Genomic DNA, 13,692 nt, shown 5'->3' with positions numbered 1-13,692 from the left:
GCACCATGGACTATCAGGCTGCTGCTCGGCGACTACCGCTCTGACTGAGCATGTCTGTGCATGCAGAACCCCATGATCCACTGCCCCCCGAAGCGCAGACCCTACTCAATGAATAACCCCAGTCCAGCCCGACACTCCTACCTGACACAGGCTGGAGCACAGAATGCGTGTCAGTGGGACATTAACAGGGGACTCAATTACACATCACTGTGTGGTTTACACACACACACTAAGGGCTGGGAGTCCTTTTATAATTTATTTCACTCCTGTGAGGCACGCTAGCAAAAGTCAGGTATACTAGGTGCGTAAAAATTCCTGATGGATAGATTCAAGCCTAAGCTTTGGCTGAGGAGAGTTCCAAGACTGTAACTAAGTTGCAAAAATATCTGTTATCACTTACAGCCTCTGTATTTTGCAAGTAAAACAAATCACCAAAGGCTGCCTTTAGGTTGGTAACAGTTTTATCCTATCTCCTGATTTCAAATTTCAAAAAGTGGCTTTGTTCTAGCCAACTGGTTTTATTTATGTATTTATTTTTTTGCAGTATGCAGGCCTCTCACTGTTGTGGCCTCTCCCATTGCGGAGCGCAGGCTCCGGATGCGCAGGCTCGGCGGCCATGGCCCACGGGTGCAGCCGTTCCGCGGCATGTGGGATCTTCCCGGACCGGGGCACGAACCCGTGTCCCCTGCATCGGCAGGCGGATTCTCAACCACCGCGCCACCAGGGAAGCCCTAGCCAACGGGTTTTAAAGTAAGAAAATGATATAAATACCACCGTTGACAAGCAGTGAGTGCCTTTCCTAACTAGGAGAGCTGGCACTGGCTGGGACCCGGTGAGCCCCTGCCACGGGCCCATCGCTCTTCTCGGTCATTCACCTTCACCTCATGTTCTCCTGCAATCCTCAAGAGCCCGGGATCATCACTCTCCAGCTCACAAGAGGAACTGGGACACAGGGGTTAAAATGACTGCCTTGGAATAAATTGTCAGGAAGCAGCAGGGCTGGGAGACAAACTCAACTCTGCCTGCCTGTCAGACATCCTGCCCCAAAGAGGTGTGTGCTGAAATTCTCCGTGGGATTCCACTTTACTGAATTTGAAGCCCTCTGCTCTAGGGGCTCTGGGATGAGGTCTGTCCCTGAGGGTGCAGGAACACTAGGGCAGAGTTATCTGGAGGCAGAGAGCCCAGCAGTAGGCCAGGGCTGAGGTGTGCCCTCTCACTGCAACACAGGGCTGCACTGGCCTCTGGACACCCCATCTCAGTTGGCTGGGGAGAGAAGTGGTGCTTTCCTTCCTTGACATTAAAATTCACACTACCAACCTCACACCACACCCCAACCTCACAGCATGTACAAAAATTCACTCAAAATGGTTAAAAGACCTAAATACAAGAGCTGAAACTATAAAACTCTTAGAAGAAAAACACAGTTGTAACTCTTTGTGACCTTGGATTAGGCAATGGTTTCTTAGATATGATACCAAAACCACAAGCGACCAGAGGGGAAAAATGGATAAACTTCATCAAAATCTAAAACTTTTGTGTTTCAAAGAATACTATCAGGAAAATGAAGACAAACCACACAATGAGAGGAAATATTTGCATATCATATTTCTGATAAGGGTCTAATATCCATCCAGAATATGTAAAGAACTCCTACAACTCAACAAAAATAACCTAATTTTTTGAAGTGCAAAGAATTTAAGTACATTTCTCCAAAGGAGATATGCAAATAACCAATAAGCATATGAAAAGAAGCTCAATATTATTAGTTATTAGCCAAATGCAAATCAAAACCACCATGAGATACCACTTTAAACCCATGAGGATGGCTACCAAAAAAGTGGACAAGTAACAAGTGTTGGCAGGGGTGTGGGGACATAAGAACCTACACATTGCTGGTGGAAATGTAAAATGGTGCAGCCACTACAGAAGAAAATTTGGCAGTTCCTCAAACAGTTAAAGTTACCATAGAATCCAACAATTCTACTCCTAGTATATACCTGAGAAAAATAAAAATATAGGTCTATACAGAAGCATATATGAATGCTCATAGCAGCCTTACTCACAAAAGCTAAAAAGTGGAAACCAGCTAAATGTCCATTAACTGATAAATGGACAAACTGTGGTGTCTCCAAGCAATAGAATATTACTCAGCCATAAAAGGACTGATGTACTGATTTATGCTACAATATGAATGGACCTTGAGAACACTATGCTAAGTGAAAGAAGCCAGTCACAAAGTCACATATTGTATGATTCCATTTATATGAAACGTCCAGAATATGCAAATCCATACATTACGAAAGTACATTAGTGATTGCTAATGGGTACATGGTTTCTTTTTGGGGTGATGAATGTTCTGCAATTAGATAGTAGTGACAGATGCACAACTCTGTTAATATACTAAGAACCAGGGACTTGAACACTTTAAAAGAGTGAATTTTATGGTATGTGAATTATATCTCAAATTTTTAAATCCACACCTCAGCCAAACAGGGTTCCCTGGGTCCACCCTGTCCACTGTCAGCCCCACAAGAGGTGGAGCACATTGGGAACAATTTCAGAGAGAACATTGATGGGGCAAAGGTTATCAGAAACACTCCCTAAGGGCTTCCAGCCTATAAAAAAGGCTGACAAATCTTTTGGACCCTGTTTGTTCAAAGTCATTTGAAGATCTAATCTAGTGATTCTCAATCAGGTGCAATTTGCCCCTCAGGCAGTACTTGGCAACCAGCGGAGACATTTTTGGTTGTTACAACTTGGTGGGTGGGGGGAGGGGACGCTACTGGCATCTAGTGGGCAGAGACCAGAGATGCTGCTCAACAATGCACAGAGGAGCTGCCACAACAATCGTCCAGCCCAAAATGTCAACAGTGCCACAGCTGAGAAACCTTGATTCAGTTTAATGATGGACCAATCACTTTTTAAAACCTTGGATTTATATAACCAAGTGGCCCTTTTGATAACTGTTATTTCAAATACATTCGAACTGCTCCAAGCAGTAGAGCATGCCTCAAACCAGAACCACAGATGTGGGGCAAGGTCCCAGGCCTATCTCAGGCAAACCTATCTCAAAAGAGCAGTCCAGGCCTTTCCATGCTCAGAGGTATCCAGGAGACCTCCTCAAAGGCCCACGTCTTAAGCAATGAATTATATTTTCAAAGGGCTGCTTATCAAGTTTTAAACCTAAATAGCCAAACAAAGCTTTCTTAAATTACAGCATTTCTTAAAATACTAACCAGTTAAGTTTATCTGAAAGACTCACATAAGGAATGGACATTTCTTTTCACATAAGGAAAGAAAATGCAAAAAAAAAAAAAAAAGGCTATAACAGGAAACTACTGCTAACCACATACATTACTGGTATATGCCAAACAAAATCCAAAGATATATATACATATATATCTTCCATCTATAAATGCCACCCTTTTTTCCACATGGCCCCTCCAAGCCGAGAGGCCCATTGCTAGTGCTATCACCAAATTCCCAGGCTCTAACACTTCAAGAAAGGTTCAGCTGTCTTACTCTGAAAATAGCTCAAGACAGTTATTGTTTAAATAAGTTTGGGCCTTTAAGACCACAACCCACAGGTCCCTTCCTAAAAGGCAAGCCTGAAAAGGAAAAGGGAGTTTTTTCCCCCTATCTTCATCACACAGAGAAAACAATTAAATGTAAATTATCCAAAAATCTATCACCCAAAGACTCCTAGCATTTTGATGTATAACCTTCTAGAATTTTCCTAGACATATTCATACAAGCTTTTTTTTTTAATGAAAATGGGACCATACCCTAATACCGTTTTCTGGCCTCTTTTCATACAGTAATATATTTGTTTTCCTACAAATCCACAGCTACACCATCATTTTTCTAGCAGCATAATATCCAATTACATGGTTGCACTCTTTAATTTTTTTTTTTTTATGTAGCCTTCTGTTGGGCTTTTGACTGTCTTCAATATTTCGTTATAATCCTGGAATGACTATCTTTGTACCCATATCCTTTTCTCAATAGCCCAGTATTTTCCCTTAGAATAAATTTTCAGAAATGAAGTTGCTAGCTTTTTAACATTTTGGTTTCATACTGCACCAAACTTCCCTCCTTGAATTCTGACAACTCATCCTGTCACCAGCAGCCCATGACAGTTGTTCCTCCATCCAGAAGGGGGTACAGAGCTGCTCTGAGACATACAGTCCCACTGGAGGAAGCCACCTACTCTCACTCGGCATCCTGGACTCTGACGATGCCCTAAGATGGCAATATTCTGCGAACACAGACTGATCCCTTAATTAGTTTTGAGCTGGGAACCAACAACTCAACAACAGTCGATGCCGAGTGTCAGCTGTTTCTAATCTAACCCCATCCATTTGGACGGAATGTAGCTCAAAATCCCAAAGGCCATTTATGCTAAACAGAACGCCTTGTGGTGGAGAAAAACCGCTCCGTGGCCACAGCCAATAGTCTAATTTAAGGCAAATCTCTTGATGCACATGCTTCTGTCCGTACCCCAACCCCACCAGGACGCTCCTCCATCTTCTAACCTCAGGCTCCAGCTCCAGCCCACCTCTCCTCAAAGCTGAGGTCTACAAGGGTTTGCTGCCTGGAGTTTTGGTGGCTGTGGGCTTGTAGGCAAAGGAGAAAACCCAAGAGGAACTTACGTAGAAGTGAAAATGCAAGAAGTGGGCCAGCACTCCGGGGGCCACGTCAGGGAAGGTGGCCAGAAGTGTCTGGAGGTAGACCTCCAGATCCTTCTCCCTCTTTTCCACCAAGCTCCTGGAGTTTTTCCCAATTATCTTTTTGGGCGGAAGCAAACTTTTATCGATCTTCCTCTCTGCGACGAGCTGTAAGCAAACATAATGTCAACCACAGACCAAGAGGTTCTGTAAGTGTGCAAGGCCAAGGCAACCAGCCTGAGGGCAGGTGCTTATTATGACTTCCACAGCCCCTCCTGGCAGTAGTACCAGAATTAATGATCAAACTGCTGCACCTGGGATTTGGCCTCAAGTTTAATTAGCACTAGAAATACCAATACAATTTCAGATGAGAAGTTCCATCTGGAGGCTTTGGAGACATTTAGGAAAATAATACCTCAAGGTCCCTAAAACCACCATCTTCTCCAAACCAGAACAAAATACTTGTGCTGCAAATGACCCAGAGAAAGGCAGCTCTCTCCAAACGCAAAGGAAGAAATGGAATCACAGTCAGATATTAAAGCATAGGTTCTGGAATAGGTATAGTCAGATGGAACAAGTTCAAGCCTGTTCTCTCCCCGGGAAACTGTCCCGGCATCTCACATCCAAGCTACAACTGATAATCTTAAAACTAAAGTTCAAATATGCTCCTTGCACACTATCTTATGCAAGGGTTGAACTCCCAGAATCCACCAGTTTTTTTTGCCAGTTACATTAGCAAACCAGTTTATTAATGTAACTGGCACAGAGCCTGTTTTGCCCTAAAACAGGCACACTGGGAGCTTGGCCTAAAAGCCCCCAAGCCCTGAGACACAGGACCCCAGCTCTCAAGGGTTACCTTTTCATGTAGGTCATGGAAATCGCTGTAGCGGTGCTTGACTGTCCACTCATGGCCGCCATCAGTGACCTGGATGATGTAAACCTAAAAGGAAAAACCGATAGCCCTTGCCCAGCCGGCAGTAAGGAAAGTGCCACCCTACCCTTAACGATAGCTGTAGCACACCCAGACCCCCCCCAACCCCCAAGCCAAAGTTAAGCTGCTCTTCCCCACCAGCTTCTGCACCTGACCCTTACGAGCAGCAAGGCCCCCTCTCCTCCATGGCCCTAGCACTGGATCTGGCAGGCACATGGGATAAGTCTGAGCTCTATCCAACAGTGAGAAACAGAAAAGGTGGCTATCATATCAAGCCATCTCTTTAGTTTTTTAACTCCAGCCTCATGTAAGTCAAAGCCCAATCCAACCTGAGCTGCAGGAAAGGAAGGCCATTCCTTCTAAGAGAGGCAAAACAGGGTCAGGTTTGGCAGGACCAGCTTTTCTGCTGTAATTCTTTCCCAGGTGCCCTGACTGTAGCCTAGAATCAAGTCCTTTTCCAACGCTTTCAGCTGCTTCAGAGCTGTGATTTCTGCTGCTGAGCCAGGAGTCAAGGCACTAAGAAGCTGATGGGGGGGGTGGCGGGGGGGAAGCAGTGATGGACAATTAAGCCCTATCAGAAGGGAACAGGCCGTAGAGTCAAGGAAGACCTGTGTTCAAAATCTGGTTCTGCCATTTCCTGGCTATGGGTTATTTATGTCACTTATATAAGTGACTGGGAGCCTTAAGTTGTCTGAGCCTCAGTTCCTCCAGCTTAAAATCTGCTAGGTTTAAGAATCAAAGGTAATGCACGCAAAATGCTTTGTAAAGGGCCTGACATATAGCAAGCGTTCAACCAAAGGTAGGTGTGTTAATAATACTCAAATCAGCATACCCGGACAAAAGGACACGAAAAGGTACCGTCCAGTCCGCCTGGATCACCACCTCCCCCCACACCCATTCACAGGAGGGACTCAGCCCTGTGCAATGAGGAGGCTTTTTGGAGCAACCCTCCAGCTACATGCAGTGCACGCGTGACGGCCAACCAGCCAACAGCTCAGAGACCTCAACCCTCACCTGGATGAGGCCCCCTGGTCCTAAGGTCCCGCCCCTCTCTGAAGGACGCAGGGAAGGGGGAGGAGAAAATAATCAACTCTGCTGAAGCCTCCCTGGAGGAGCAGCCATTTCTCCAGGGCCGGCCTGTTGCTCCAGGATCCGCCCCCAGCCCCTCTCCACAGCCGGGCAGCTTCCCTCCCCCTCTTCCCGCCCAGAAAAGGAGAAAGAGCCAGAAAAATGACCCTCAGGAGGAGGGTTAGGATGAGGGCCAAGGAGGTGGGGTGAAGGCAGGGCCAAAGCCCCCCCCCCACCCTCCGAGAACAAAGGACAGGAGGCTGGGAGGTGCTCAGGATGCCCGCACCTTGGGGCCAGTCCCTGCTAGGCAGCCTCCGAGGCCCACAGGCCTGGTGCCCAACCCCATCCAGACCCCGGAGGGCCTCCAACTCCTTCACAGTCCGCAACTGCCCCCATTTTCTGTCCTCCATCTCCCCAACAGCCTTGAAGCGTGCGTGGGCGGTACGCTGCCCCAACTCTCCCGCACACTCTAAAGCCACGAAGAGCCCTACGGTTCCTGGGTCTCGGCCTTTCAGCCCTGAGCCACCCCCTCAGTTCCCGGTGTCTGCGCCCCACCCCTCCCCCATTCTTGTCTCTGCCTCAGCGCGAAGGCCCCAGATCCCTCCTTTACTTTTTGAGCAAATCTCAACTGCAACCCCTAGGCTCCCCCAAATCAAGGCCCCGCCCCCTCTACTTCTTCACAGCCTGCAGCGCCCTGACCCTTTCCCCTGATTCCATCCATCAAATCCCCCACTCCTTAATCCCCCTCCTCCGGGACACCCTGTCACGTCCTCCCAGGCCGGCGCCCCTCCAGGCCTAGAGGATCTAGAGGGGCCTCCGCCTCAACCTGACTCCCCTCTTCCGCAGACCCCCTTTTTCCCCTGATTCTCCTCAACCCTAGCCTCCTTTTCTAAACGCGTACCCTTCCCAAGCCCCCTCCCTGGGCCCCACCCAAAGACCCTCTTTCCGGAGCTGCGCGGCCCAGGCCCCTTCCCCAGATTCCGCCATCCCAGGCCCCCTCCTCAAACTCACAGCCCGCCTACCCCCAGCTCCCCAGTTGCGGGGCTCAGACGCCCTCCCCAACACCCCCGACTCAGGCTCCGGGTTCCAGACGCCACCCCCAGTTCGGGCGCCCAAGCCCCCAGCACACCGTATACGTGTCCACGAGCTCAGAGCCCACGACGCGCGCCTCCTTGGCCGGCTCGGCCTCCCGCTCGGGACCAAAGCTGCGCGCCGCCGCCGCCGCCATGTTCCGGGCTCGGTCGCCGCCGCCGCCCGGTGCAGACTGGCAGCAGCAGGGGGCGGGGTCAGCGTCCCACCGCCCCCAGGCCCCCGCCGCCCCCCGCCCCCGCCGAGCGCCGTGCAGCCATCTTGGCCCCGCCGCCTTCTCGCGCCCCCGCCCCACTCCCCCCTTCGCGCGTAATTGACAGCAGCCGCCAGCGGCGCGCGTGCGCAGGACGCCGGGGACTGTCCTCTTGCGTAACCGGCACCTGCGTGGCGCCGCCTGCCGCGCTCTCTGCAGCGTGGGAGAAACTGAGGGCCTATGCAGGGACTGCTCTGGGCACTGCCGCTAGGTGCCCAGGAAGGGAGGTGCGATGGCCCCGCACCTTCCGGGCTACCCGAAGCAAGTCACTGCCACGCCTGGCCTCAGTTTCCCTCTCCAGATAAGAGACAGTAACCACATCTCACCTGGCTCTTGGGCTTATTCCCTGGAGGGCACGAGAGGGTTGAGAGAGAAGGAAGATCTGATCTGTGCCTGGAGCCCGAGCAGGACAGAATAACTGGGCTATTTCTTAACCTCTCCGAGACTCGGAGATCTCTGTCACATGGGTTTCTAGAGAATTGAGTGGGTTAATCCATGCAATGCATGTCAGGCAGGGCAGGGAACTGGCGTAGGCTCTGTGTGAAGGAGGTGAAGGGTTAGGTGGAAGGAAGGGATATGTGCTGGCCATCTGGCACAAGACCCCCAGATGGTGTCCTACCAGAGCTCAAAATGAGGGGGCAACAGCCTGGTCCTGGACCCAGGAACTACAGTACTGGAAAGGGGAAGCACAGAGAAGCAGCCCTAACTCAGGGGAAGACCCAGGTCTAGAAAAGAGAGGTGGTAACGGAACTGGAGGGGGAGAGTCTTACACAGATGGGGCATCTGTTGGTGTATCAATATTTGTTGAATGACTGATTGAGTGCAGTCAAGCCTAGAGCTAGTACTTTTCTCCCTGGGGAGATGAGAGGTCTTGGGCATGGCTCCTCTGGCACCCTTGGCAGAAGGGCTCCAGACCACACTCTCCTGAGGTAGGTCAGTGCCTTCCTTCTCCACCAGTTCCACAGCACCATACTCTGAGCTTGGCATTCGAGGCTTCTCTTGGCCCGGTCCTACACTCCCAGCCTCTTCTTGTATACTGCTGCCCCTACTCCAGAGAGGTTTAACTTAAGGCAGGAGCTACCAAGTCAGACAGACCTTGAGCAAGTCGCCACCCCCCCCAGGAGCGTCACCCACCCCCCTGGTTGGATAGGAGTTGAGCTAATGTGTATAGGGGCCTGGCCTGAGGCCCACGACACTGGAGCTCCTGTCCTGTCCTGGGCTCACGTTTTCACTCATTAAAACCTTTCCAGAGAGTCCCCTGGAGGAATGGGGGACAGAAGAAAAGAGAACTGGTCCTTGTAGCCCTTCATCGGCTCCTTGCCCTGGGCAGAGGACACAGGACTCAGGCCAGTGTGAGATCACCAGAGCCGGGGGGAGGGAGTGGAGGATACTGCAGGCAGGGGTGGGCTGGGCGGGGAATGAGATGGGGCAGGGCTATTTAAGCCCAGGGCTGCTGGCAACACCAGCAGCCTGCCCTGTGAGCCGCCAGTATGGATGACATCTACAAGGCTGCGGTGAGGGATGGGTCTGGGCAGGGCTGGGGTGGGTTGGCCCACTGGGGGCTCATTCAGCTCGGGATGGGGTGCAAGGTCACCCCCAGGAGGTGGTGGGGACCCAGGAGAGGACCCACCTACTTTCAGCCCAGACCTTCAAGGGGATGGTGGGTCTGGTGTTCCCGGGTATGGAAGGGGTGAGTTTAGGGTCTGTGGGAGCTGTGCAGGGTGGTGGAAGAGGATGTCGAAGCTTTTGCAACAAGTCTAGACCTGTCTCCAGACATCTATAGTCTGTGTCATTGTCTCCTGGCCACATCTCTCTGCGTTTGTGTCTCTGGTCACTTTCCCAGTCTCTTTCTGTCTCTTTGTTCCTCCCAGGCTCTTCCTCTGAGGCTCTGTCGCTGTTTCCCTGCCCCCCATCTCTGTCCCTCACATTCTGCTTCTCACACACTCCCAATCCCCCACCCCCTCCAGTCCCTTGACTGGCTGAAGATGCTGTGGAGGGTGGGACAGGGGTTGTGAGAAGGGGGCTGCAGAGCCAGAATCCTGAGCTGAAGAAGGGGCTTTGAAGTTTGAGGCAGGCAGGGAGTGACTGGGAAGAAGGAGCAGAGCACTGGGGCCCCAGCCCCCATCTGGCCTGGCAGGCTCAGGGCTCAGTGGCTTAGCCAGGGGTAAGGGCTAGCGGGTGGTCAGGTCACCCCAAGTCCCTGCTGGGGCCGCTGAGGGGCTTCAGATGCTATTCTATCTCGGGATGGGGCGTGTTGCTGACCTACCCCCAGCGCAGAGACAAGGACATCTGACACAGACAGCTGTCCAAAAGGGAACCCCTCCCTCAGCCCTGGGAAATGTGGCCCCATTCCTGGGCAGGGAAGGGCTATGGCTGGCTATGGGGGTGCCCCTGCCTATCCTGCAGGAGTCCGTGGAGCTGGGAGGGGGACACCAGCCCTCCACCCTGTGCCCATACAAGGCCTGGCAGAGCCAGGGACTAATTTTGGCTCCTGAGGCACCAGCAGGCCAGGGGGCCAGATAACGCTGCCCTACCCCTGCATGCCAGAGTCCCCAGAACAATCACCAGGTTTAACTTTGTCCCCTGTTAAAAATAGCCCAGTGGCCACCCCGGTCAGGTTACAGTGGGTGGCTTTGCCCACCCCCACACTGGTTTTATTGTCCCAACCTGAGGGACAGCTGTCTCTCAGGCCACCCAGCTTGGGTTTCGGTGGGGGGTGGGGGCGAAAGGGCGTTGAGTGGTCACTGACTATTGTTACTCAGGGTCACCTTAGTCCTGGAGGGGGTGCCCACCTGTCACCCTGGCCCTGAGCCCAGTCTCAGTGAGGCCAGCTGGGTCACCTCAGGATTCTGGGGGCTAGGAGGGAGAACTGAGGCCTCTGCTCTGTGACCTGGGAATGGCCTGCTTCTTCCGGGTTTCAGTCTTCCCACCTGTGGAATGGGTTGGTTTCCTCGACAGCAGTTAAGGCCTGAGCCTGGGTCCTGAGACCTCTTTTCCTCTCTAGGTAGAGCAGCTGACAGAAGAGCAGAAAAATGGTGAGTACCCCAACACGCATGTGGGGGAACAGCAGAGCCGGGCTGGGGGAGCATGAGGACCCCAGGCTGGAGGCCAGAGGCTGGGGTCCCTCTCCCTGTGACCTCAGAGGTCTCAGAGGGAAGTGGGCAGGTTAGCAGGTGGCCCTAGGGGTCTGGCCTTCCAGGTTCTTGGCTGCTGAGCCCTGGCTGCTCTGTTTCCCCTCCCCTCCTATTGGACACAGAGTTCAAGGCAGCCTTTGACATCTTCGTGCTGGGCGCTGAGGATGGCTGCATCAGCACCAAGGAGCTGGGCAAAGTGATGAGGATGCTGGGGCAGAACCCCACACCTGAGGAGTTACAGGAGATGATTGACGAGGTGGATGAGGATGGTGAGCCCCTTTGCCCCCCTGCCCTGCCCCGGACTCATAGTGCCCCCAACTCTCTGGGGACCTGCATCCTGGCTCTGCCACTTATTACTCTGTGCCCTTAAAGGAGCTGTTTAGCCTCTCTGAGCCTTGGCCATATCATCTATAAAATGGGCACACTGACCACACTTGTCTCACAGAGTTGCTATGAGGATGCAGTGAGAACAGTGGGGTCTAGTGTCAAGGGCAGTGCCAGCCATTCTGACTGTTGCTCTCCAACGGCTGTGCTGCCCACCCCCCCAGGCAGCGGCACAGTAGACTTTGATGAGTTCTTGGTCATGATGGTTCGGTGCATGAAGGATGACAGCAAAGGAAAGTCTGAGGAGGAGCTTTCTGACCTCTTCCGCATGTTTGACAAGTGAGTGTGTGACCCTTGACCTCTGCCCCTGACCCTAGTGGAACTGGGCAGAGGGGGACAGTCTTGTGACCTCGAGGCCTCAGTCTCCCGTTCTGTGCAATGCGGGATGGGATGACCCATCTCCCAGTGGCTCTTCCTTACTTCCTGGGGTCTTGAGCAGGGCTGCTTCTTCCCCTCCCCCTGCCCCTACCATGGGCTCTGAGGCCCCCCTCACCCAACTGGCAGAAACACTGACGGCTACATCGACCTGGAGGAGCTGAAGATCATGCTTCAGGCTACGGGTGAGACCATCACAGAGGACGACATTGAGGAGCTCATGAAGGATGGTGACAAGAACAACGATGGCCGCATTGACTATGACGGTGAGTAAGGGTGTGCTGAATCCCCAGTGCCCATGCCCTGCCCAGCCCCGACCTCTGACCTATGCCTGCCCCTCTCTCACAGAGTTCCTGGAATTCATGAAGGGGGTGGAGTAGACACCGACCTTCTCCCAGAGCTGCCTGTGCCAACTTCCAACTCCAGCTGGGCCCTGGGGTTAGGGGCAGGGGGCTAGGGTCCCCAGAATGTGAACTTGGGTGTGTCCTTGACCACGGGCCCTCCCTGACTACCTCCCCCAGCCCTGTCCTAGGGAATTCAAATAAAGCCCTGCTCCCTGGAGGCCTGGTGTCTGGCTTTCATTCCCTAATCTTCACTAGGGTGGATTCCTGCCCTGACCATTTCTGTCCCTGTCCCAGAACCTGTGCTCTAACCACCCTTGCACACCACCTTCTGCAGGAGGGGTTAGGTTAGATCAGAGACTACCACGCTCCATACCCACCCGGCTCCTTTCTATAACTGCTGGTACCCAGGCCCCATCTCCAGCAATTCCACACCTGGAGTCTGTCGTGGCCCAGGAATCTGCATTTCACAGGCTCCTGGGGGCCATGGCTTTAGTCAGCCAGTTGGCAGCTGAGGGGTCCTATACTTGGAGAGGGCAATCACTCAGCACCAGGCTAGGCCCTGGATGCCACTTGGCACGGCTGCCATGGCTCCCTCTTGCTTCTGGTTGGGGAGAAGCAGGGCTCTGTGGGGGCTCTGCGGGCCTGTAGCTCCAGTCCATCTGCCCGCTCACCTGGATTTCCTGCCAGCGACGTTGACTCCCCGGGACCGAGGGGCATATCGTCTACTCCCCTTGCCCATTTGACAGGTAAGGACCCTGGGGCCCAGAGAGACTCAGGGGCCTGTCAAGTTCATCCAGTGAGTCTGGGAGAGAGCAGAGCCACCTGGCTCCCAGCCGAGGACTCTGTCTGATGGAACAGATTCTGATGGGCATGATTTCCAGTTCCTGCAAACCTCACGGCTCCAGCAACCCACTTTCCCTCCCTGGCAGGGAATAGAGGCATGGGGCCTTGTGGCTCTCAGCTTACTGGGGGCACCCAGGCCAGAGCTACAGCCAGAACAGTGAAACTGGCTTTGGGTAGATGGGGGGCTGCAAGGAAGTGGAGGTGTCAGCAGTGGTGCTTGCAAGAGGGACAGCTGCCACAGCACTTAGGCTCCAGCCAGAAGGTCAGCAGCTGTCCATACTCCGCCCAGCCACTCCACAGGCTCCCCACCTGTGCCCCAGACTGGGCGCTCCCCAGAGAGGCCCAGCATTCCGGAGACAGTCTTGGAATTCTGAAGATGCCTCAGTGGAGGCCAGAGCTGCCTGGTTCCTGGAGAGATCTGGGGTCGGAGAGAGGAGAGGGGTCCCCTCAGTCCTGCCCTCGGGAGCTGGAAAACTCAAGGACCTACATGTACACCCAGGAATGACGTCTCAAGAGAGGAGGCAAGGCTACATTGGGTGGCACCAAAAGCCAGTGTACCATTCCAGGGTTTAGTCACACCCCTACTATGTGTCCAGTGCTGGCT

The 13,692-nt window shown here is 52.9% G+C and overlaps 2 protein-coding genes across 9 annotated transcripts in view; one reads left to right on the top strand and one right to left on the bottom strand.

The window, feature by feature from the left end:
* Positions 1 to 8,025, bottom strand: part of NISCH (nischarin) — a 42,733-nt gene extending 34,708 nt beyond the window's left edge. For 5 of the 8 annotated variants that reach the window (XR_013830079.1, XR_013830080.1, XM_079933470.1 and 2 more), the window contains exons 1-3: positions 7,796 to 8,025; positions 5,524 to 5,607; positions 4,653 to 4,835 (exon numbers count right to left, since the gene is read on the bottom strand). Coding sequence is in view for 6 of the 8 variants with exons in the window: in XM_079933470.1 (XP_079789596.1) it covers positions 4,653 to 4,835; positions 5,524 to 5,607; positions 7,796 to 7,894 (366 nt within the window). In the remaining 2 variants the exon portion in view is untranslated. The remainder of the gene's footprint in view (positions 1 to 4,652; positions 4,836 to 5,523; positions 5,608 to 7,795) is intronic. The other 3 variants (XM_079933467.1, XM_079933468.1, XM_079933469.1) reach the window with 1 other exon arrangement.
* A 1,472-nt stretch (positions 8,026 to 9,497) lies between these two features.
* Positions 9,498 to 12,916, top strand: TNNC1 (troponin C1, slow skeletal and cardiac type). The gene is made up of 6 exons (XM_079932883.1): positions 9,498 to 9,522; positions 11,013 to 11,043; positions 11,265 to 11,411; positions 11,691 to 11,805; positions 12,031 to 12,167; positions 12,250 to 12,916. The coding sequence occupies exons 1-6, from the start codon at positions 9,499 to 9,501 to the stop codon at positions 12,279 to 12,281; spliced, it is 486 nt and encodes a 161-aa protein (XP_079789009.1). The 5' UTR covers position 9,498; the 3' UTR covers positions 12,282 to 12,916.
* The last annotated feature ends 776 nt before the right edge of the window (positions 12,917 to 13,692 follow it).

The sequence above is a fragment of the Stenella coeruleoalba genome, assembly GCF_951394435.1.
Source record: "Stenella coeruleoalba genome assembly, chromosome: 10".
Lineage (NCBI taxonomy): Eukaryota > Metazoa > Chordata > Mammalia > Artiodactyla > Delphinidae > Stenella > Stenella coeruleoalba.
Note: the sequence above shows the minus strand (reverse complement) of the source record. Positions and strands in the feature narration are given on the sequence as shown.

Excerpts from the sequence above, each read along its gene's own strand:
- TNNC1 (XM_079932883.1), top strand. The coding sequence starts at position 9,499 with ATGGATGACATCTACAAGGCTGCG. Across the intron at positions 11,044-11,264 it reads GACAGAAGAGCAGAAAAATG|AGTTCAAGGCAGCCTTTGAC; the intron begins GTGAGTACCCCA and ends TATTGGACACAG. Across the intron at positions 12,168-12,249 it reads TGGCCGCATTGACTATGACG|AGTTCCTGGAATTCATGAAG; the intron begins GTGAGTAAGGGT and ends CCTCTCTCACAG.